Here is a 24636-nt window from a genome sequence, read left to right as displayed (position 1 = left end):
AAGGAAGGAAGGAAGGAAGGAAGGAAGGAAGGAAGGAAGGAAGGAAGAGAAAGAAAGAAAGAAAGAACGAGCGAGCAGGATGTAGGCAAGGCTGCTGCTGGACCTTGGAACTTGCAATGGTAGAGAGACTTCACCACCCCTAGGCCAGAAGGGCCAAGGAGAGGGAGAGGGAATAAATACCCAGACTCACAGAGGGCAGCTAGATGGAGAGCACCACAGCCACCCTGCAGGAGAGGAGCCAGAAATACATTCTATTCTCTAATCTTCCATCTCATTGGCCAAACCCAAGCAGAAGCCAGCGGATAAAGGAGCCCAATGATGCCACCTACTTGAATCATCCTCGCAAGCAGAGAACAGAGTGAAGGGTGAGGATAGATCTGGAGGGGCAAACAGCAGACACACAGCTGTTTTATCACTGTCTTTTCAGTCAAGAAGTCAATTAGGACAGGGGTGCCTGGGAGGCTTAGTTGGTTAAGTGTCCGACTCTTAATTTTGGCTCGGGTCACGATCTCAGGGTCATAGGATCAAGTCTCTCATCAAGCTCCATGCCCAGCAAGGAGTCTGCTTGAGATTCTCTCTCTCTCCCTCTGCCCCTACCCCCATACACAGACATGCTCTCTCTCTCTCTCCCTAAAATAAGTAAGTAAACCTTAAAAAAAGAAGAAGAAGAAATCAACTAGGATAATGAATCCAAATGTCTCTGAACTTGGTGGGTACCAGTAAAGTCACATGCACATGAATCTTTGAATCTCACCAGCCCATTGAGGCAGTGAGCAGGCTTCCTGTTCTCCCACCTGATATCGCTCCCCTAACCATTCCAGCGGGCCCCCAGAGCAGAGAAGTCTCACGTGTACTTACAAAAAGTTGGCTCCACCAGACATGAAAGTAGGTTCCCCCTTGTGGGACAAGCATCTCCAATGCCCTGTTTATATAAAGTCAGGGTTGCATGATAAAGTAAGCAAAGTGGGTGAAGAGAATGACTTTCTCCTCCTTTGTGTAGCACTCAGGAAGAAGGATCCCCAAACTTGCTTGTACCCCAACAGATATTTTTGTTTCTCCCCCTGAGTCAACTCATACACACAGCTAAGATGGACCTCTCTTGAGCCAAGGATTCAAGTGCAAAGAATTTATTTGAAAAATTATTCCAGAAATATCCAGTATGAACATTCCAAAAAGGAACATCCCAGAAAGTCCCAGTGAGGAAGAATTAGTTGCTGCCATGGGCCATGGGGCTCAATCCCAGTGGACATCCTCTGAGTCTATAGAACACACCTCTGAATTGCCCCCCACAGAGGAGCAAGGAAACTGGAGTATTTATCCATTAACTCCCATCCACCCCACATTCTTGAGGGCAATTCCTGCCCCACACAAGAGAAAGCTCCCAGGTACAGAGTTTTAGGGGTCCTGAAACTCAGTCAACATCTGGAATGGTAAGATCCAAAGGGACATATTGGCATGCCCACTATACAACCCCTAACTCGCCTGAAATTCCATAAGAGCAGAGAGTGAGCCATATAATTCACCATTCTACTCCCAACAACTAGTCCAGAATTTGGCATGCAGTAGGTGCCCAACAAGCAAGCAGAGGATAGATGAACATACATAAACTACACTTAAGACAACGATGAAAGAGATTGTCTTTCATCTCCAAATCTCCAAAGATTTAGCCAAAGGGAGGGAGGTAGAGTAAACATGTATTAGTTGCTTCAACAGAATGCCTACTTCTGCAAACCTGATTGTCCCTAAATTTACCACCCCCCACTCCAGTTTCAGAGCAGAGACTGATTGCTTTAAGAAATCAGCACATCCCACATCCCATTGCCATAGTAACTGGTTAGTGCAGTGGTGCTCAAAAGCCATACCCCCCACTCCCAGGGGACAATTGGCCACGTCCGGAGACATTTTCCATTGTCACAATGGAAGAGGAGGGTGCTGCTGGCATCTAGTGGGTGGAGGCCAGGGGTGCTGTTAAAGTTTTACAATGCACAGGACAGCACCCATAGCAAAGAATGATCTGGCCCCAAATGTCAATACTGTCAATGTTGAGAAACCCTAAGTCAGAGGACAGATACATGATCCAATTGGGGCCAAAACAAAATCAATCTCAAAACTAAAAGCTTCTCAGGGCACCTGGGTGGCTCAGTTGGTTAAGCGTCTGCCTTCAGCTCAGGCCATGATCCTGGGATCCTGGGATTGAGCCCCATGTCGGGCTCCCTGCTCAGCAGGGAGATTGCTTCTCCCTCTGCCCCTCCCACCCCCACTTGTGCTCTCGCTCTCTCGCTCTCTCTCTCTCTCTCTCTCAAATAAATAAATAAAATCTTAAAAAAAAAAAAACCTAGAAGCTTCTTGATTCTCTGGAAAGTGCAACAGGGTCTATGTTCTTTGCACTTATTTTGCTAACACACAGGAGGGTTAGAATTGTGTGGGGTGGGAAGAGATGTTAGGTTGGGTCTCATGTGGAGCCTGAGGGTGAAACTGAGGCCCAGAGAAAAGTCTGTAGAGATAAAGAGAAATTCAGCCCTTGTTCACCTCATTGGAGCCACTAGATCAAATCTCCCCTGAAGCTGGGCCTCTTTAGCTATATGAGCTAATAAATTCCTTTTCTGTTTAAGCCAATTGAGTTGGCTTTTGTGTCACTTGCAACCAAGAGCACTCCAAATGGATAGAGTAAGCAGTCAGCTAGATGTGGGCGGGGAACAAATGCTTTCCAACTGATCAAAAGGGCGAAACCAAGTTCCAAGCAGCAGAGAAAGCCTGGTGGGGGGCGGAGGGAATACGCATGCATTCTCCCCTACAACTGCTGCCCTCCAGTAACCTCTAGCTTCCTAGTAATACATTTACCTTGGGGCGCCTGGGTGGCTCAGTCGGTTAAGCGTCTGCCTTCGGCTCAGGTCATGATCCCAGGGTCCTGCGATCGAGTTCCGCATCAGGCTCCCTGCTCCGCGGGGCGCCTGCTTCTCCCTCTCCCACTCCCCCTGTTTGTGTTCCCTCTCTCGCTCTCTCTCTGTCAAATAAATAAATCTTTAAAAAAAAAAAATACATTTACCTTGTGGTTTTTGACACCCTCTGCAGGGGAGAGCTGCCAGGACGTTTCCACAAGGATCATGGGGGGCGGGGCCCGAGTCCCCCCACCCGACAAGTAGGAGGAGTCCCTTAGATGATGGGAGGCAGCCCCCGGCAGAGACTTCCCTAGCTGTGTGCCATGTTTTAACCTTATAAAATTGATGAGAGCAAAAGGGAAAGAAACCTATTATAAAGCAGGTAAATGGAGAGGCTTCTTTTGTATCCCAAGTGTGTCTTCCTCAACCGACCAAGCTGTAATGTAGTATTGATTTGACGGAACCTCCAATTCAGGGATGTCTGTCTCAAAATGGCTCCAAATGATTTTATACTGCAAAATAAAGCCAAACTCCGGAAACCAGAAAAAGAGAGAGAGAGGGAGACCGCCCTAGCTATGACCTATGACCCATGCAAGTATAAAAGCAAGACAACCCTGACCCCTGGCACAGTTGCCACCTCTGGACCTGCCCGCTCTCCCTTCTCGAGAGTATACTTTCTCTTTAACTGCTGTCAAACTTGCTTGAGAATTTAGCTCTGAATTCTTTCTCAGCCAAATTCAAGAACCAAGAACCGAGGTCAGCGTGGAGAGGCAGGAAAGGGACCCGGCCAATGACAAAATGACAGGAGGAATCAATGAACGTTATCCCATCCTCCTTTCCTGGAGGGTCCCGGTGTAAACACAACCTCGTTTGGAGGCACAAATGATTGCAAGACACGGAAACCCACCCACGCTGGTATATGTAAGGGAGAATCTATATTCCGCGGTGCAGCATTGTCTCCAGAACCCAAGGGAGCATGAGGTAGAGGTGAGATCCCTGCAGAACCAGCATCGGGCATTTAGGAGGCAATGAATAAGTACCTGTTGATGTCAATGGGATACATGCTAAATTAACCGGAATTGACGCTCCCTCTGGAACTGAGATACTGCCTCCAACTCTCTGGAGCTCATCTCACCTTTTCCCTGCATTGCAGCCCCACTCTTCTCTGTTTGCTCATCTATACTCACCACCCCACACTGGCCACCCATATTTCTCCATCTGCCCTTGGCCTTAGAAGTTCCAACAACTGACGGCTTGCTTAGCATCTCCATTAAAGAACTTCCGGGGCAAGGGACTCTGATTGGCTCACCTTGAGTCAGGTGACCACCTCTGAGCCAATCAGTGGAGTCATCTGCCAAAGGCGGAAGCCGGAGCAAGCTCACAAGCCAAATAGGTTCACCCCAAGGCGGGAGCTCACACACTGGCCCTGGAGATACGGAAGGCCCACCAGTACCACCCCCCACTTTACCTAGACGCAGACCAGTGACACGGAGTGTTAACTATTCCTTTATTAGGTGGTGAGGGGAGTGGGGGCTGTACAATGCAAGGCCCGGGAATTTAGCTACACGGGGATTGTGACCCGAAGCCACATTACAAAAATAGCCTAAAAAGACTTCTATTCTGCCCCGGGGCTGGGCCAGGGGAGTGCCAGGAGGAGGGGGGTGCCACCCAGGCGGCTCCTACCCTTCCTGCAGTCCCATATTTACAGGGAAACAAAGCGAAACGCACACATCTCCCCTGGTCCTCGTGTTCTCACCAGCCTCCCCCACCCAGTTCACCAAGGGAGTGGCCCAGGCTCTAGGGTTGGGGGACCCGGGGCAGGCTCTCCGGGCCAGAAGGGCCCTTCCCCCCGGCAAAGCTATGGAACAAGTTCCATCTGGAATGCAGTGAAGTGAGGGAGGTGGGATAGGAAAGAGGCTCCCAAGTCTCACCCGACCCCTGCCCCGGAGGGTGCGCCCAAGGGTGCCTACTTGGTACACACCAGGGTTGTGTACTCGGTACACAGGATCCCGGTCATGCCTGTGTACTCGGTACACAGAATCCAACTTGGCCGAATGGGCCCACAGACTCAGCCCCACGGGGGCACTGGGGGGTTTGCAGGGGCAGGGAGTGTCTCCATATATATATTTTGTAAAAAATAATAATAATAATAAGTTTGCTTAAATGAATTTGTTTCTATACAAAATGTAAAAAAAAAAATAATAATAATCCACTCGTGTCAGAGTGTAAGGAGAGAGACCAGAGGAGGCAGGAAGGGAAGGAGGGAAGGAAGAATGGGGAAGGGGAGTGCAGGAGGAGGTCCCAGGCTCATCACAAGGCTCAGAGGGCGGGGGTCAGCCCGCACCCCCTATAAATAAAGGAGGACTGAAAAAGCCTAGGCTGGTGACCTATCTCAGTCAGCTTCAAGGGGGGTGGGAGGGATACAGGAGGGCTGGGGGAGAGAGAAGAGAATGGAAAGGTCTAAAAAGAAAGGGAGAGAGTCAGGATGGGATATCTGTTCAGCCCCCCAAAATCCAGGAACTGAAGAGCCTTCAGGCCAACACCTGCCTCTTGGGGGTGACTTCCGGTTGGGGCCCCAGCTGGGTCTGGGCCTGAGCTAGGGGGCCTGGGACAGAAAGGGGAAGCGGCTGGGCAGGCAGCACCCCAGCGGCTGTGGCCGTAGGCCCGGTGGCAGTGGCTGGGCTGGGCGTGGAGTCTGACCAGTCCGAGAGGGAGGGAGGTGAGGGGCTGGCCCAGTGCTCGGGGGACTCGGGGGATGGGGTCAGGTAAGGGTGCTCGCTCGGAACCCTCAGGAAGCGGGCCTTGGGGGGGCTGCCATGGGCGCCGGCTGCCGGGTACTCCTCGGCGTGTCCCGGGGCCGCCAGATATGGCGGGGGCCGCTCCTGGGGGGACACGGGGGTCCCGGGGTTCAGCAGCTGGGGTCCCGGTGCCAGCGGCAGCAGGAATGAGGGGCCTGGCGGGGCAGGTGGAGGCAGCCGGGCCCAGTCGAGGGGAACGGCCACGGGGTTCAGCAAACCCAAGCTGAGCACGCAGCCCCCAGGGGGCTGGCGCCCTAAACCCGCCCGGCCCGCGCCACCAATCTGCGCCAGGGACACGGCCGTGGCGGTGGCTGCTGCATAGGGCCCCTCGAGGGAGAAGCCACCAGGGGACGCAGGGGGCCCACCGAAGGGCCGCGGGGAGTCCAGCGAGTCCACGGGCGACAGCGTGACTGAGCTCTCGGCCAGGGGACCCGGGCAGGCCAGTGTCAGCTTCTTGCCCCGCCCCCGGGTGCCCTGTGGCCCCAGACCCGTCTTCCCCGGTGGCCTCCGGCTCTTCTTGCCCCCCGACTGTGCCACCTTGAGGCCAGGGAGGAAGGCCCCGGGTGGACAGAGGAGGGGCCCCAGGCCATGAGGACCGTGAGGGCTGCGGGGCCCACTGGGCTGGTCCAGCAGACGCACAATGTCCTGGTGTAGCCGCTCCTGGGCCACATCCCGCGGCAGCCTGTCCAGGTGGTCTGTGATCTCACGGTTGGCAAAGTGGTCCAGCAGCAGCTTGGCAGCCTCATAGCTGCCCTCGCGGGCGGCCAGAAACAGTGGAGTTTCCTCCTGAGCAGGGTGGGGTGCAGAACCCCCGAGATGTCAGCATTGCAAGAGCCAGGATTAACCCCTGGCTAAGGTCTCAGGTGGACACTAGCCCCTGGTGGACACTAAGAGCGAAGAATTCACACTCTTCAGCCCAACAGGGTTGGTTGGAATCCCAGCTCTGCTAAGGGAAAACTGGGCAAGTTCTTTCTTTTAAAGCACTTTCATCCAGGACCTACTAAGCACCATGCCCCAGAGCCAGGACTAGGGTAAGGAAAGTGAGACACTTGCTTTAGGCACAAAATTTAAGGGGTGTCAAAAACCAATCATCAAAATAAATGATATTTTAATGCATTACTTTTTAAATTAAGATTATTGCAAAAAAAATCCATAATGAATAAAATATCAAAATGTCAGATGAGGACAGAATCTACCCTGTGCCCCTCTGACCTTCACTTTTCCCATTTATAAAATGAGGAGAGTAATTCCACCTTGCAAGGGTTTTAAAACAATGGTCATAACAGTTATGTTTTACTGAGGATCTGCTAAGCATTTTACAAATTTCACTGAATCCTCAGGAGACAAAAGTGAGGTGGGTACTGGTGCTTCCCCACTTCACAGATGAGGACAATAAAGTTCAGAGATGTTAAGCAATTTGCCCAAGGTCACAAAGCAACTGCCACATGCTTTCTCCTCTGATCCACTGTTGGAGGCTGGTAGGTCCAAATCCTATCCCCGAAACCTGGCTGCAGGCAGGATGAATGCCCCCACTAACCTACCCCACCCTGCTCTTTGCCACATTTCGGGGGTTGTGCCAGGGCTAACTGACTGGTGAGTCAAGGGCTAGGGCTCACCTTGCTATCCTGCATGTCCTTGTTGGCTCCATTTTTGAGCAGGGCCAAGGTGGCCTCCACATTGTTGACGGCTGCTGCCCAGTGTAAGGCTGATTTCCCTGGGGGGCGGGGGGAGAGGTCAGAGTTAGAACTGGGTTCATTTGGGCGCCTGGGTGGCTCAGTTGGTTGGGTGACTGCCTTCGGCTTGGGTCGTGATCCTGCAGTCCCGGGATCGAGTCCCGCATCGGGCTCCCTGCTTAGCAGGGAGTCTGCTTCTCCCTCTGACCCTCCTCCCTCTCATGCTCTCTGTCTCTCATTCTCTCTCTCTCAAATAAATAAATAAAATCTTTAAAAAGAATAAATTAAAAAAAAAAAAAGAGGGCACCTGGGTGGCTCAGACGGTTAAGCGTCTACCTTCGGCTCAGGTCATGATCCCAGGGTCCTGGGATCGAGTCCCGCATCGGGCTCCCTGCTCAGCAGGGAGTCTGCTTCTCCCTCTGACCCTCCTCCCTCTCATGCTCTCTGTCTCTCGTTCTCTCTCTCTCAAATAAATAAATAAAATCTTTAAAAAAAAAAAAAAAAAAGAACTGGGTTCATTTGCTAGGATCCCATGGCAGAGGAAAAGGAAGTATCTAGAATATAGCCGAGGGGGGGGCGGGGGAGAAGACCTGCCACAGAGTGTCTGAACATGTGTTTGTGTCCATGTATGTGGAGTGACTCTCTCCAAGGGACCTACAGTGTGTGACTGTCCATACACAGGGGAGTACTATGGGGGTGCTGGTTGTAGCTAGAGCTGTGCTTGTCCAGTGCAGTAGCCACCAGGCATATACTGCTCCTTAGATTTAAATTAATTACAACTAAACAGCATAGGTGCCAAGACCATTTAATGGGAATAGAAGAGCCTTCTCAACAAATGGTCTGGGACACCTGGCTCTCCACATGCAAAAGAATGAAATTGGATCCCTACCTCACACCAAATACAAAAACTAACTCAAAATGAATCAAAGACCTAAATGTAAGAGCTCAAACTACAAAACGTTCAGAGGAAAACATAGGAGTAAAACTTCATGACCTTGAATTAGGCAAAGGATTCTCAGATATGATAACAAAAAACAAGCAGCAATAACAAGAGAAATAGATAAATTGGACACCACCAAAATTAAAATGTTTGTGCTTCTAAGTGAAAAGAAACCCTACAAAATGGGAAAAATAGTTATAAACCACGTACCTAATAAGAGACTTACACCTAGAACATATAAAGAACTCATAACTCAATAATAAGACAAAAACCCACTACGTTAACTATACTGGAATTAAAAATTTTTTTTAAATAAAATAGGGCGCCTGGGTGGCTCAGTCGTTGAGCGTCTGCCTTCAGCTCGGGTCATGATCCCAGGGTCCTGGGATCGAGTCCCACATCGGGCTCCCTGCTCGGCGGGAAGCCTGCTTCTCCCTCTCCCACTCCCCCTGCTTGTGTTCCTGCTCTCGCTGTGTCTCTCTCTATCAAAAAAATAAATAGGGGCGCCTGGGTGGCTCAGTTGGTTGAGCGACTGCCTTCGGCTCAGGTCATGATCCTGGAGTCCCGGGATCGAGTCCCGCATCGGGCTCCCTGCTCGGCGGGGGGTCTGCTTCTCCCTCTGATCCCCTTCCCTCTCGTGCTCTCTGTCTCTCATTCTCTCTCTCTCAAATGAATGAATAAAATCTTTAAAAAAAAAATAAATAAATAAATAAATAAATAAATAAAATCTTTAAAAATAAATAAATAAATAAAAATAAAATAAAATAAAAAAGACCCAAAAAATGACAAAAACCCAATTTAAAAATGGGCAAAGGATCAGAATAGACATTTCTCCAAAGAAGATCTACAAATGGCCAATAAGCACAGGGAAACACACTCAATATCACTAGCCATGGGGCGCCTGGGTGGCTCAGTTGGTTAAGCGACTGCCTTCGGCTCAGGTCATGATCCTGGAGTCCCAGGATCAAGTCCCGCATTGGGCTCCCTGCTCGGCAGGGAGTCTGCTTCTCCCTCTGACCCTCCTCCCTCTCATGCTCTCTGTCTCTCATTCTCTCTCTCTCAAATAAATAAATAAAATCTCTAAAAAAAAAAAAAAAAAAAAAACCTTTAAAAAAAAAAATATCACTAGCCATCAGGGAAATAAAAATCAAAACCACAATGAGATACCAATTCACACCCACTAGGAAGGCTAGCACAAACGACAGACAATAACATCTGTTTGGGAGGATGTGAAGAAACTGGAACAACTGGAACCCTCATACAGTGCTGGCAGGGACATCAAACAGGGGCAGGAGTTATGGAAAACAGTCGGGCCACTCCTCACAAGGTTCAACACAGAGTGATCACATGACCATATGATACAACCCAGACCCAGCAATTCTGCTCCTGGATGTTTACCCAAGAGAAATGAAAACCACACGTCTACACCAAAACTTGTACACAAATGTTCATAGCAGCAATATCCAAAAAGTAGAAACTCCCCTAGTGTCCATCAACGGATAAACTGATAAACAAAATGTATATCCATACAACGGAATATTATTTGATCATTAAAAAATTACAAATTAAAAGTACTGGTCCCTGCTACCGCACTTTGTAAACCTTAAAAACAATATGCTGAGCGAAAGAAGCCAGTCAAAAAAGACCACATATTATTTGATTCCACTTAGAGGAAATATTCAAAGTAGGCAAATCCATCGAGAGAGAAAGTACGTTCGTTAGTGGTTGCCAAGGGCTAGGAAGACAAGATTGGAGGGGGTGGGCTAACGGTGAGAGCTTGTTTTCCAGGTGATGAAAATGTTATAAAATGTATTATGAGGATAGTAGCACAACTATGTGATTATACTAAAAGCCACTGGATGTTATACTTTCAATGGCTGAATTGTATGGTATGTGGATTGTATCTAAATAAAGCCTTAAAAAAAAAGGCAGGCAAAAGAACGGTTAAAAAATTAAATAAGGGCGCCTGGGTGGCTCAGGCGGTTAAGCGTCTGCCTTCGGTTCAGGTCATGATCCTGGGGTCCTGGGATCGAGCCCCCGTGTCGGGTTCCCTGCTCAGCGAGGAGTCTGCTTCTCCCTCTGCCTCTGCCCCTACCCCCAACACTCTCTCTCTCTCTCTCAAATAAATAAATAAAATCTTAAAAAAAAAAAAAAACTAAATGAAATAAGACATTTGGCTCTTCATTGACCCTAGCCACATTTCAAGGGCTCCAAAACCACCACACTGGACAGCAGAGACCAAGAATATTTCCATCTTCACAGGAAGTTCTATTGGACAGCGGTCCTCCAGAGCCACAGTTCTCAACCGGGGTGATCCCCCCACCCAGGGGCATTTGCCAATGTCTGAAGACATTTTGGGTTGTCACAACTAGGGAGTGGGGTGCTGCTAGCATCTAGCGGGTCAAGGCCAGGGATGCCGGCTTAATATCCTACATTGCAAGGACAGCCCTCCGCGCAGAGAATCATCCAACCCAAAGTGTAAATGGTGTAGAGGTTGAGAACACCTGCTTCAAAGGATGTTTATGAGCATCTGGGTGTGTCTGCAGCTATGTGAGGTGCTGTGGTCATGAGGGCAGGTTATGAATCTGCGCCAGCGGGGACCTGGGCCGGCAAGCCGCCTCCACAGAGGTAGTTACATCACGTGGGGATTTGGCCAATGTGCAAACGTAGTATGCCAGCTGTCCAGCAGAGGGCAGCAGAGTAAGTTCTTCTGACAAAGCAGATGGAAATGAAGTGTCTTGGGGAAGGCGACCTTTTTCTAAGTCACTGAGGTGTCATATGGGCTAGGGGATGCCATAAAAAAAGAAAAAAAAAAGCATGTGAGTTTAAGTCCGTGTCGAAGCCCTATTATATGTGCATGAGTTTCAGTGATCGGGTCTCAAGATAATTCACATAATTCACATACCATACAAAACAGTCGGGGCCCAGGTGATACCCTCTCAGCCTCCACCCACTGCTACTCCCCACAGCTTACCAAGCTCATCCACAGCATTGACATCAGCATGGCTGGCAATGAGCTCTTCCACCATGCCCTCCACCGCCAGGCGGGCGGCCAGGATTAGTGCCGTAGAGCCATCCGCCATGCGGGCATCCAGGTCTGTGGAGCGGTTCCGGATGAGAATCTAGAAGAGAAAGCATGCAGAAGGGAGGGTCATGGCAGAAACAGAGGGACCAGGAGCATCTGAAAGTCCTCTGAGTTCCCCAACCCCCCCATCCCCTAGACTCCATGAAGTTCAGGAAGCAGCTACCTGCCAGCCACCGTATATCACCACTTAACAAATGAGAAAAACAAAGCTCTATTTTGCAGGACCAGGGCTCAAACCCAGGTCTGCCTGATGCCTGTGCAAGCTCCAAAGTCCAAAGGGGCAGGTGCATTTCACCTGGAACACGCCCTGGGCATCCGCGGTGACTGCAGTGTGCAAAGGAGTGCGCCCTGAGTGGTCCTGGGCATTGGTGTCTGCCCCAGCATCCAGCAACCGCTTGGCTGCATCAGCCCGGGCGTAGCGGGCAGCCAGGTGCAGGGCTGTCTCGCCTGTGCGGTCAGTCCGTGCCCCAAGCTGGGCTCCCTGGCAGATCAAGTCTGAGATGATGCTGGCTGATGTGTCTTCTGCCTCATCCTCCTCAGTGGGCATTGGCTCCAGGGCCCCCCCACAGAAGGAGGCCAGCATCAGTGGAGTGAAGCCATCTGCGGGGACCAGGAGTATGTCACAAGGGAGGTGGGCACAGGGGCCTTTCCAGGGACTACTACTGAGGGCACTGCATTAGGAGGAAGTGGGACACATGGGAACACAAGAGGGAAGGGCGTGCACGTGCGCACACACACACACAAACACACATACACACACCTGTGTCAGGTACCCCAGAAACCAACCCAGGATGAGGATTCACAGGCAGCCCTTCCGTGATTTGTCACAGTAGAGGATCCAGGAGGGAGGGAGGGAGGAGCAAGCATTCAGCCTCAGGCAAATTCCCAGGCGGTTACTTCAGCCTGATCCTGAAGGGGGACTCTGGAGGCCGAACTGTACCTCAAGCTGTAATCCGGCTCCAGGCAAAGGAGCTGTGCCTTTCACACGCCCCCACCCACTGGTTAAGAGCCACCCCAGGGACATAAAATCCCAGGCACCTCAGACCCTGGTAGCCTGAGGAATTTCAAAAGAGAGCCATAGATGCAGGCCATTTGGAACAAAAGCAAAATGAGCTGGGGGAGGACTACCTTGAAATGTGGCAAAGAGGATCCAAATAATGTGATCTGCTACCCTCCGCATGAGCATTTGCGCCTGTTTCCCTTAGGGAGCCCTGTGCACCCCATTCCCCATCTTCAAGCCCTGGGTAGCGCTAAACCCAGTCCTTGGCTCGAGGAGAGGTCTTAGCCCCGCCCCCTGCAGTCAATCTGCATATTCCAGCCCCCAGGGCGCACTGATTAGTTGAGGGATGGGCATGTGACTGCAGCCCATCCAATCAGAAGTCATCTGGGACGTCTGCTGGTGCCCCAGCTGGTCTGGCCTGTGGCTACCGTGCCCCCAGGAGAAAGCCTCCCCGGGCTGGAGCCACGAGGCCGTGAGTCCTGGACCCAAATATCCATGATGCTTCCAGTTACCCGAGCCAGTAAACTAGTTTGAGTTGGGCTATCATCACAACCCAGAGTCCTGATTAACACACACCCCCACAGACGGATGCTGGACACACCCTACTCTCCCCAGAACCCAGACCCTGATGCAACTTTTCAGAAGTAGGATGGGGAAGGGGCATCCTTGGCGGGGAGGCCCCATGGCTGACCTGGGCCTCGCACATTGACATCCATGCCATCAGCATCCACATCGCCCTGCGGGGGTGTCAGCGCCATGGCTGGTGCCACACGGATGTCTGCGGCAACCAGGTGGTGTTGGGTCCACTGGCGGCAATCCACGGCATCCTCAGCCCCCACACAGGGCTCCTCTACCTGGAGGCACAAGGACCAGGGCTCTCACAAAGAGTTGGGAGAGAGACAGTCAGAGGAACAGTCTGGGCGCCCTCACAGGTTCCTCTCATGGAGGTGCGCATTCACAGCCCCAAGAAACCCTGAATATCCTGCTTCTCTTATACATACGGAAACAGGAAATTGACATACTGGAGGTCACAAAACTCGTAAAAGGAAGAACTGGGATTCTACTCTGGGTTGGAAGTGGGGAGGGCTAGGAACCCAAGGAGGTGATCAAGGAAGAGACACAGAGCATAGCACCTGTCAGCACACACCTGTCTATCCACTAGACATAACACACTGAAAGTGAAGAGAACAATCCCATGACAACTGTATGAAGGAGAACAAAATACTTAGAATTAAATTTAACAGAAGAAATGCAAAACTTGTATTCTGGAAACTATAAATCACACTGGTAAAAGAAATGTGGGGGTGGAGGGGTGATCCTTTATGGATCAATTTTAATCTGAGAAAAGGGTGATTGGGTGGGAGGGAAAGAGAGAAGCAGGGAGAAGCTCTGGATACCTTGTGGGGCTCCTACCCAGTACCAGGAACATGAACATGAGGTATCAGGTCAGAACAGTCATACACAAACGTATCGATTTACCTTCACAAGCAGAGCACCTGGGCCCCTGGCGGGGGCTTGATAAATTTCAGGCTCAGGGTCCAAAAGGCATAATGATGTTATGAAAACAGGACAGAGTATTCTTAACTAGCCTGCCAGGACATTTAAGAGCCTTCAGGCACCAAACACAGCCTGATCAAGCCAGACCTGAGTTTAAGGACCCAGCTAGAGAGTTTAATTTCATGGAAGGGGAGAGCCAGGTGATGGACAGCTGTCCCATCCTCCCTCACCCTTTCTGGTTAGCTGTCCATCAGCTGGCAAATCACACTAGAGCTCTGAGCTTCTCATTAGCAAAATCAGGATAATGCTGTCATTCTACAATCCAAAAATGCCATCAAAAACATATTGCACTATCTACTTAATACCCACTTTGGGATGAGAAAGAAAAAGAAAAGCCTGAGGTGAACAGATTTCTTCAGGTGTCAACTGTAATAGATGTCTCCATTTCACAAACATTAAAATCTAGGCAGGGGGTGCCCCAGTGGCTCAGTCAGTTAAGCATCAGACTCTTGGTTTTGGCTCAGGTCACGATCTCAGGGTGGTGAGATTGAGCCTCAGATCGGGCTCCAAGCTCAGCACAGTCTGCTTGGATTCTCTCCTCTGCCCCTCCCCTGCTTGTGCGTGCACTCTCGCTCACTGGCGCTCTCTCTCTCCCTCTCTCTCTCTCATAAATAAAGGGGAGAGGCAGGCTGAGAACTGCCTCTAGGCAGGGAGAGGCAGCTGAGAACTGAGGTGTATATTAATAGCTGCTTTATAGGGTCCTCATAAAGATGAAATAAGATGCTCGTGTGTTTATTCAAGACATTCAGCAAGTAGAAAGAAATGCTAGCAGGAACCTGTTACAGACAGAACAGTGCTTCCCCAAAAGTCATATGTTGAAGCCCTAACCTCCAACATGATTATATTTGGACGTAGGACTTTAAGGAGGTAATTAAGCTGAAACAAGGGCATAAGGGTGGGGCCCTAATGCAATAGGACTGACATCCTTGTAAGAAAAGGCAGAAACACCAGGGCTCTCCCCCTCCAGGCACACGGAGGAATGCCGTGTGAGAACACATGGAGAAGGCAGCTGTCTGCAAGGCCAGAAGAGAGCCCTAACCAAGAACCAACCCTGCCAGCACCCTGATCTTGGACTTCCAGCCCGCAGAACTGTGAGAAAATAGGGATCTGTTGTTTAAGCCCCACAGTCTGTGGTATTTCATAATGGCAGCCCAAGCTGACTAAGACAGAGCCCATGGGTGTGGCCCCAGCAGAGGACATGGTGTTTAAAACCAGCTAGGAGCACTTTCAGCCCAGGCACACTGGACAAAGTTGGACCCAGCAGAGAGAAAGCAGAGTCGCTGTCTGGGCCAGGGGCTCCCCTCAAGGAAGACCCCCACCCTGGCCTGGGAGCAGGGGCCTGGTTAGAGAGGGGCAGGATGGGGCGGATGCCATGACTGTTCCCCAGAGCCGAGGAGAGCAGAGATTTCTCCTGACTCTCCCCCTGGCAATTGGGGCCTCCACCCAGGACCCTGAGGGCAGGGGTCAGAGAAAGGGGCACAACCTTCAGTCGCTTAGCCTCTGGGCACTCCGTGTCCATCCAGTCTGTGGCCACCTCCCCCATCAGACTCTCGCTCTTGGCCATGTTCCTGTGGGGACAATGGGAAGGGGGCAGGGGAAAAGAGAAAATGGAGATGTGCAACCTGATAGGAGGATTTGGGGTGGGGTCAGAGAAGAGCTCCCAGAGGCCAGGTCTGGGTCTGGGGTTGGGTTCTGGGGTCCTGGGTCAGTAGGCACAGGAGACAGGGTCAAGATACAGGGTCCAAAGAGGGGATGCAGGATGAAGTCAAGGTCACAGTGGGGGGTAGTCAGAGGTTATGATGGGTGGCAGCCAGGGTCTTAAGGTAGAATTGGGGAAGGGACAGGAGTGGGGTCAGGGGTCAGAACAGTGGGCTATGGGATAGGTGAGGGTGACAGGCATGTAGCAGGGATTATAGAAAATGACATGAGGATGCATTTGTCCTCACCACAGGTGAGAGATGCAGCCAGGATCAAGGAGGCTGTATTGAGGAGTAAGGAGGTCATGGGGTCACAGGAGAGGGGTAAATTCAGGGGTTAGGTAGGGTAGGGTTGTGGGTCTTGAGGGACACATCAGGGAGTTGGAGGCAAGGCCCAGGGCCAAGGCCAGGATTGAGGATCATGGAGAATGAACACTGAGTTGGGGGTGGAAAGAGGGTCAGAATGGGGTCAAAGGTCAGAGTGAGTTAGAGTTAGAGGTGGTACGGGGGGGGGGGTCACAGAGGATAGGGTCAGGGGTCAGTGAGGCGTTGAGGTGCAAACAGGGATCATGAGGCCAGCAGTCATGTGGGAACAAATTTGAGTATTAGGGTGAAGTCAGAGAGGCCAGGATCAGGGCAGGGTCACGGTGGGGTCAGAGTAGGATTTGAGTCAAGGGAACTGAGATACAGGAAATGGGGTGAGGGAGGTCATGAGTCGGGGTGATCCCCAGGGATCATGGAGTCAGTCAGTGGTCAAGGGGATGAGCACAGGGGTCTGGGCCGGAGTCTGAAGTTAGGGTCTGCTTGGGATGAGAGGTCAGAATCAGGTCAAAGTGGGCTCAAGGGCTCCCGAGAACCGCCCCACACACACAGGAGTGGGCAGGGTCCTTACTTCATGCCCAGCGCGTCTTGGCCCACGGGCTCCCGCCGGCCCTTGTGGCCGGCAGCCACATCCTTGTGGAGCGCGAAGCCCTCGGGGAACCAGAGGGTGCTGTGCTCGCGCTTGCGCCGGGCCACCATGACACCCAGGACGAGGATGACCAGCAGGAAGACGGCGCTGGCGGCCAGCAGGGGAAGCAACGGCACGCTTGGCTCTGGCAGCTCCAGAGGCTCCCCTGTGGGCGGGAAGCAGGGGGTCGGGGCTTCAACCACAGGCCAGGGCCCGCCCCCCACGGAGCCCCGGCTCCACCCCCGCCACCCACTGGGCCGGGCCTCACCCCGCACTGCGCGCAGCGGGTACGGAAAGTCAAGGCGCTCCACGGCCGACAGCGCTCCCAGGTAGTCGGCTGCGCTCTGCGCATCGGGGAAGCAGTGGTCATTCTCGGGCGACTGCAGGCACAGCCGGTTGTCAATCTCCAGCATCACCACAGAGCTGCAGGGACACGAGGGAAGGACAGGCAGGTTCCATGGGGCACCTGCTGTAAGCCAGGCACAGAGCCCCATCCCAGGGGCTCAGAGGAGTCCTCTCCTCTCACCATGTTGCCAGAGCCCACCTGCCCCCAGTCTGGCATCCAATCCACCACACCCCGAAACCAGTCTTGCTGTGGCCACCAGTGTCCCCTTGGCCATGAATCCAGTGGGCATTGTTTTCATGTCAGCACCTCTAGTGGATGCCGTTGGCGCACACCCAGGTCTGCAGCTTCTAACAGCTGACAGCTGCCTCTTCTCCAGAAAACTGACCTCAGCAAAGTGGGAACCTCTTCACTTGGGAGGTGACACCCCTTAGGGCAGCCCTCAGCCCATGACTGGCGGGTACAGGGTATACAAAGTGGCCCTTCTGTCTCAAGGGGGGACTGACTCTGGGGTGCTATTCACACTCTAGAGCTCCCTGAGGGATCACAATGAGGCCAGACTGAGACCCCTTCCTGCCCCATCCTGCGTCCCTCATCCCCTCTCTCCTGAGAGCACCCCTTCCATGCGGCACATACATCTGAATCCCCATCTCAGACTCTCCAAACTCCCTCTTGCCTTGAGATCCCTAGTGCCGCATGGCCCAGTTCTCCTCCTATCTCTCTGGCTACTCCTTCTCCTCTTTTTTGAGCTGATTTCCCTCAACCAATCCTTAGGTCTCAATGTCCCCAGATCATTCTTCTGTCTCCACTTCTCTGAGTCCCTCCCAGGGCTTCAACACCCTTTTATCTTTCTTGTCCATGTCTTCAGCCTCTGGCCGTCTCCTGGGGAGGGAGGCTCCACGATACCCCCAGACTCCTCAGATTCTGCAAGCCTGAATGTGACCCCTGTTTAACATCCTGTGTCCTTATCTTGATGAGACACGCCCCCCCCCCCCCCCCGGCCCCACCGCCCCCAGATACCCTATCCCCACACCCAGGGAACATCCAGGGACTGGTAGGTCAGTCACCCAACTCCATCCACTCCTCCCTTCCAGCTGTCCCTGTCAGAGCCCCTGTCCTCCATCTCTAGAATCCAGCCCTCCTCTGTCAGGCCCCGCCCCCCCCCCCCCGCCCTGCCCGGCCCCCCCCCCCCCCCCGCCCCCCCCCCCCGCCCCCCCCAGGACAATTCTGTTTTCCATTTCTAAAAAAAAAAAAAAAGCAAAAACTACACATGCCCTTAACCACTCTGCTCCCCAGAGGACCCTTGCCGGTACCCAGAGGCACTTCTGGTTGTCACATCTTGGTGGGGGGGGCGTGGAGGGGGCTGCTACCCGCATGTAGTGGGTGGAGGCCAAGCATGCTGTTGCTGAGCATCCTGGAGCACACAAGACAACCCCCCACAGCAAAGAATGACCCAACCCCAAATGACAGAGGTGCCGAAGGTGGGACGTGCTGGTCACATCACCAGGAAGGCTCCCCAAGATGTTAAGGGAAGTGAAACACACAAGACCTGATGAGCAGGGACCCTCCCCTCCCAGCTCAGCACCCCAAGGAACCTCACGGCTCCTCCAGGGTGGAGCACTCACCCGATCACCTCGGGGGCCAGCTCCCGCCGGTTCCGGGATTCGGAGCCAGGACCGGGCCGGTGGTAAGGGAAGACCATGGCCTGGCCGTGTTCATCCAGGCGGAAGCGCAGCGAGGTGCGCAGGATGCCGCTGAGCCGCTGCAGGAAGTCGGCGCTGGAGCGCAGCAGCTCCTCGGGCGGCAGCAGCACGGTGAGCACCAGCACGCCGCGGGCCAGCAGGGCCGGCACCTCACCCGCACAGTCCAGCCCGTCCCAGCCGCACTCCTCCGTGTTGCAGCCCTGGTCGCAGCGGCCATCGGCAAAGTGGTCCGCACAGTACTTCTCGTACACTGGGCTGAGGGAGGGGAGGAGTGGGGTCAGGGTCATCTAACACCCCTGCACACACACGGGAGAGCACCCAGACTCCGGAGACACAAGGGGGACAGACGGTGAGAGCACAGAGAGCTAGAAGGCATCCGACAGGTGTCAGGCCTTCTGCAAATCCGGCCGTTCCTTCAGGAACTAGTCATAAATAAATATTGACAGATGCCCGCTGTCTGTTGGATGCTGCTGTAGGCCTCCAGGATATGGCTCAGACACAAATCCTTGCCCAGGAAGAGGAGGAATTCCAGTGGGCAGAGACAGACATTAAGAGAGATGAATGAGCAGCTGAATACACAGCATTTCAATTACACATCAGTCAAAGCTAAATATAAACACACACATACACACACGGTGCTACATGGAATTAAATGCTAAGGAGAAAAATAAAGCAGGGGAAGTACTGGGGGAGGCCAGGGAGGAGCTCACTGAGAAGGTCATGTCGTGTGTGGACGGAGGGACAGACAACAGTGGCACATGGGTGGGCAGATGAGCCACAGAGACAGACAAACAGCACTCAGCCAGGCAGACAGGGTACACGAAGAAACCGAGGGGGCCAATGAGTGGACATCCAACAGACAGTCTAAGGGTGGACTTGGAACAGGCCAGTGAAGGGGCGGATAGAGGGGCAGGGCCCACGGATGGGCAGGTGTGGCACACGGACGGAGAAGACACAGGACGGAGAAGACGCAGACCGAGGCGAGCGGTCAGACGGACCGGTCAAAGGGACGACAGACAGACGGAGGGGCTCACTTGCAGGCGCGCTCGCGGCCGCCCGCGCGGCAATCGAAGTTGTCATAGAGGCAGGCGGGCGAGCTGCAGGCGGGGTCACAGCGACTGTTGTTGAAGAGGCGCCAGCACTGCAGCGCCGCGCACTGCCGCCAGGGGTCGCCCACGCTCAGCGAGCAGTCGCCGCCGTCCCAGCCGCAGCCCGGGCTGTTGCACTCGCGGTCACAGCGCTTGTCCCCGCTCTTGGCCTCGCAGGCTGCGCTCGGGCACAGAGGCTCCTCCGGGGCCTCCGGCGCCGCCGCGGGCGCCTCGCAGCGCGCTCCGGCCCAGCCCGGCGCGCACGCGCAGCGGAAGAAGGGGGCGAGCGGCGCTGGGCGGCAGGAGCCACCGTGGAGGCACGGGGAGGCCAAGCAGCTGGCGTTGGCGGCCCCCGGCGGCGACCCCCTCACGCCCCGGCAGGCGGGCCCCGACAGCCCGGGGGGACAGGCGCAGCGCGGCCCACGGACCGTCTGCTGGCACGGGACGCCCGCCGGACACTGCAGCTCCCGGCAGGAGCGCGCCACCCGCTCGCAACGCGGGCCCCAGAACGGCTGGAGATGGGATCCGGTTGGGGAAAGAGAGGGGAGGGAGGGATTTGGAAGGGAGGAGAAGAGAGAGAGGGGAGGATAGGGGGTCAAGGCTTGAGAAGGTTGAGCCTCCAATCTCCCCGGTCCCGCCCAACCTCTCCCTTGCCCACTGGAGGCCCCACCTTGCAGAAAAGCCCCGCCTTCCCCAGGAGGCCAGGTCTCCAAACCCCAGTGCCTCCCTGCCCCCAAAGACACACACACTCTCTCTCTCTCCAGGTATTTTCAGTATTTCTCAGGAACCCCCTTCCCTTCCACCTCTTCTCCCCTAAAGCCACGCCCTCCAGCGAGGCCATGCTCGCACTCCTCCCCCAGAGACACCGATGTGACCTACCGGAATGCAGTGACAGGTAAATGTCGGTACACCCCCAGGGCCTGGGCTGGGACGGCACTGGCCTCCGTGCTGGCACGGCTGGGACTCGCAGGGAGACAGGACAGTCTGACAGCGGGGACCTAGACGAGCAGGAGCTAGCGGATCAGCCACAGCGTAGGCACACAGGCAGGGTCCCAGGGCAGCCGCCTCTCCCATGCTTACCTGTGAAGCCTGCTCGGCAAATGCAGCGGAAGCCCCCACCTAGGTCCTGCAGACAATCCCGAGTGTGTGCATCATGGCAGGCACCCGGGTGACACTCATTGATGTCCGCCTCACAGCGCAAGCCAGTGTACCCGGGGGGGCAGGTGCAGCGGAAGCCACCCACCAGGTCCACACAGGTACCATTGTGCAGGCACCGGGGGCCCTGGTCCAGGGGTGGGCCTGGGCCACAGTCGTCCTCATTAATCTCACAGAGCACGCCTTGGGGAAGGGAGGATGGGGGAGCAGTCAGGAGGGGATGGAGACCCAGCCTTCCACCCTGTGCCCCAACCCTGGCCCTGGCATACCCAGTGTTCCTGGGGGGCAGGAGCAGAGATAGCGGGCCACAAGGTCAATGCAGAAGCCACCGTGCTGGCAGGGCTGGGAGGCACACTCGTCTACATCATCCTCACAGTTGTCCCCCGTGTAGCCAGCTGGACACTGCAGTGATGTGAGACAGGGACCTCTAAGCCCAGAGGGATACCGATACTCCCCATGAAGACACAGAGATCACAGGACAAAAGGACATACAGTCTCATCCAACACACAGAGGACTGCCCTGTGTGCAGAAACACACACACACAAGTACAAGGAAACACACCCACTCACAGAGGACACCCAGACACAGAGGGCTGGAGACACAGCCAGTGCAAAGGGACACACACATACAAATGCACAGGAGAACCATCCAGAGGCCCAGATGTTCCCCATGCACATACAATCAGAGATGCACTCGGACACCAGCACGTGCATTCATACCCCAAAGACGGGGCGCACAGAGGGATAGATACATCCAGGAAACAACCAAAGACAGAGGCACACCCAGACACACAGAAAGTCCCTCAGATCAACCAAGAAATACACCCACAAGATTATACCCAGAGACACAAAAGCAAAAACCCAGACATGCCTAGAGAGACACACCCACACCAGGTCACAGACACACGGCAATGTGTGTGCAGACACACCCAGCATGACGAGCTCCCCTCTCCCCGACTCTGGGTGTCCCTTACCTCACACACATAACCCCCCACGTAGCCTCGGCAGGTGCCCCCATGTTGGCAGGGCTGGGCCAAGCAGGGGTCCACCTCCTGCTCACAGTGGCTGCCCGTGCGGCCTTCTGGGCACACGCAGTAGTGGGAATTGTCCTTATCCACACACCGCCCACCTGTCTGACACAGCTCTTCCAGCCGTACCCCTGCGCAGAGGAGAGCCGGATCAGGCACAGGTTTGCCCCTCCCTGCCTGCATCGCTCCCAGCATCACCGAACATCCCTGCGGCCATCAGTCACCAGGGTCTCACGCACACCCCATCGGGTTGTCATACAGCCACCCCCCAAACTGGCACTGGCTCAGTCACCGACACATACCCACACCTCCGCTGCGCGCACTAGCTCGGTCACATATGGCATCACCGACATCATCCCGCTACCTCGTGGTGACCGAGGCATACACCATCCTGGCCCTGACCAGCTGTGCCACGTTACACATCCACCAACACTCAGCCACACACCCCATCCCGCCCGTACGCTCTGCCATACCTTACTGTATTCACATTAGCAAGGTGTGCACACACCCCCTCCGGAGCCCCACACCCCGCCTCTGTGCTCCCCCTCACCGAGCTGGGCTGCGGCCTCCCTGCAGGGCACACTCCGGATGTCACAGAGGCGGCCGCTCCACCCCGGAGGGCAAAGGCAGTAGAAGGTGGCCCCGGTCGGGGCGCAGCGACCCCCGTTCTGACAGGGCGCGCGGCTGCACCAGTCTACCAGCGTCTGGAGGGCAAGTTGTCAGCGTCAGCACTCGAGGACCCCCGAGGAGCCGCACCCCAGCTTCTCCAGGGTCTCGGGCAGGCCCCTATCCCAGAACAGCCCTCCAAATTCCTCCTCGGGGCCCCCGGTGACCCCGCCCACCTGGCACTGCGTGCCAGTGAAGCCCTCCGGGCAGGTGCAGCGGAAGCCAGGGTGGGCAGCAGTGCAGACGCCCCCGTGCAGACAGGGCCGAGAGAGGCAGGGGTCGGCCTCGTGCTGGCAGTGTGCGCCAGTGTAGCTGGGGCGGCACTGGCAGCTGAACGAGCTCACGCCGTCCACGCAGGTCCCGCCATGGAAGCAGGAGCTGGAGGGGAAGGGAGGGAGGGGTCAGGCTCTGCCCCCATGCAGGCCCCGCCTTCCTGGCCCCTCCCCGCGTGGAGAGGGCACTCTTCTCTGACCCCTACCTGCCACAAGAAGCCGCAGCCCCAGCAGAGGTCCTGCCCTTTCCTCTCCCTTAGCCCCACTTTACCAAGTACTTCAGACCTAAGGTGGGAGACACGTGGAGGCCCTGCCCTGGCCTGGCCTCACTCCCTTAGGGACCAGTATCTCTAAGGTGACCTCCAAACAGATGCCCTGACCCTTCCCGGACACTGCTCCATCAGGAATCAGAGCTGTGAGGTGGGTGCCACGCCGAGAACCCCCTTCCTGTCCCCACCCCTTCTCATGTTCCACACCCCATCCGATGCCAGGGTCCCTGAGCTCCCAGTAGAGGCCCCACACACCTGGGGCTGCAGTCCGGTAGGTCCTGCTCACAGTGGAAACCTCCATAACCAGGTGGGCAGGTGCAGGTAAAGGAGGCCACGTGGTCGGTGCAGGTGCCCGGGCCACAGGGGCTGCTCAGACACTCGTCCACATCTCGGGCACAACGGGGACCAGCGAAGCCAGGGAGGCAGGAGCACGAAAAGGAGCCCACGCCATCCTGACAGGAGCCACCATTCAGGCAGGGGTCTAAGGTCCAAGGGGAGAAGGTCTGGTCATACCCCTCACCCCCCATCAGCCCAACCTGACCCAACCATGCCTTTCATAGCAGGGAATCAGGAGGAAACCAGGCTTAACTGGGAGGGGCACGTTTGATCAGAGGGATCAAATTCTGTCCCCTCTGTGGCCTCATCTCCTCCCTTATTTGGAAACCTCACCTATGTGCAAGGAGGAGGGAGATAGGGGAGCCAAAAGGTCCCTTTGAGCTGCCAAGCACATGCTGCTATTGTGTCTATTTAATTGCTGGGCACAGCACAGAAGGCCTCCTCCAGACCTATGCCCGCCAGTATGGTGGCCATTGGCCATGTGTGGCTACTAAGCCCTTGACATGTGGCTGGCCCAAATTGGGATGTGCTATAAGTGTAAAATAAACCCTCGATTTCTGATTTTGAAGATTTAGTATGAAAAAAAATGAATGTAAAATATCTCAATAATTTTATATTGATTACATGTCAAGATAACATTTTTATATATTAGTTTAAATAAAAAAATATTGGGCGCCTGGGTGGCTCAGTCGTTGAGCGTCTGCCTTCAGCTCGGGTCATGATCCCAGGGTCCTGGGATCGAGTCCCACATCGGGCTCCCTGCTCGGCGGGGAGCCTGCTTCTCCCTCTCCCACTCCCCCTGCTTATGTTCCCTCTCTCGCTATGTCTCTCTCTGTCAAAAAAATAAATTAAAAAAAAAAATTAAATAAAAAAATATTATTAAATTTAATCCTTTTTTTTTTTTTTTTACTTTTTCAATGTGGCTACTAGAAAAATTTTAAGTATATATGTGGCTTGCGTTACTGGTCTATTAGTGCTCTGGGAGGACTCACTGGGGGCCTATTATGTCATACTTGACACATAATGTTAACTTGCTTGTTGCCAGAGGCAGTCTACGGGCTTCAGACAGACCTGTGCTCCAATCCCACCTCATCCCTCTTGCTTCACGACCTTGGGCAAGTCACCTAACCTCTTTGGGGCCTCGGTTTTCAAGAATAAAATGGGAAAAGTTAAGAGAAGTATGAAGATGAAAGCTCAG

The 24636-nt window shown here is 54.2% G+C and overlaps 1 protein-coding gene across 4 annotated transcripts in view; it reads right to left on the bottom strand.

Annotated features, from left to right (window-relative positions):
- Window positions 1–24636, bottom strand: part of NOTCH3 (notch receptor 3) — a 51997-nt gene that overhangs the window by 14711 nt on the left and 12650 nt on the right. For 3 of the 4 annotated variants that reach the window (XM_021683301.1, XM_021683302.1, XM_021683303.1), the window contains 17 exons: window positions 23358–23583; window positions 22738–22939; window positions 22446–22599; window positions 21842–22026; window positions 21137–21269; window positions 20793–21050; window positions 20592–20710; window positions 19659–20224; window positions 18547–18879; window positions 16847–17001; window positions 16522–16744; window positions 15416–15500; window positions 13067–13229; window positions 11671–11975; window positions 11265–11412; window positions 7294–7391; window positions 4376–6463 (listed from right to left, as the gene is read on the bottom strand). In XM_021683301.1, the coding sequence (XP_021538976.1) occupies window positions 5411–6463; window positions 7294–7391; window positions 11265–11412; window positions 11671–11975; window positions 13067–13229; window positions 15416–15500; window positions 16522–16744; window positions 16847–17001; window positions 18547–18879; window positions 19659–20224; window positions 20592–20710; window positions 20793–21050; window positions 21137–21269; window positions 21842–22026; window positions 22446–22599; window positions 22738–22939; window positions 23358–23583 (4406 nt within the window). In that variant the 3' untranslated portion in view covers window positions 4376–5410. Of the gene's footprint in view, window positions 1–4375; window positions 6464–7293; window positions 7392–11264; window positions 11413–11670; window positions 11976–13066; window positions 13230–15415; window positions 15501–16521; window positions 16745–16846; window positions 17002–18546; window positions 18880–19658; window positions 20225–20591; window positions 20711–20792; window positions 21051–21136; window positions 21270–21841; window positions 22027–22445; window positions 22600–22737; window positions 22940–23357; window positions 23584–24636 lie in introns of those variants that run through there. The other variant, XM_021683304.1, reaches the window with a different exon arrangement.

The sequence above is a fragment of the Neomonachus schauinslandi genome, chromosome 1 (assembly GCF_002201575.2).
Source record: "Neomonachus schauinslandi chromosome 1, ASM220157v2, whole genome shotgun sequence".
In the NCBI taxonomy this organism is placed as follows: domain Eukaryota; kingdom Metazoa; phylum Chordata; class Mammalia; order Carnivora; family Phocidae; genus Neomonachus; species Neomonachus schauinslandi.
Note: the sequence above shows the minus strand (reverse complement) of the source record. Positions and strands in the feature narration are given on the sequence as shown.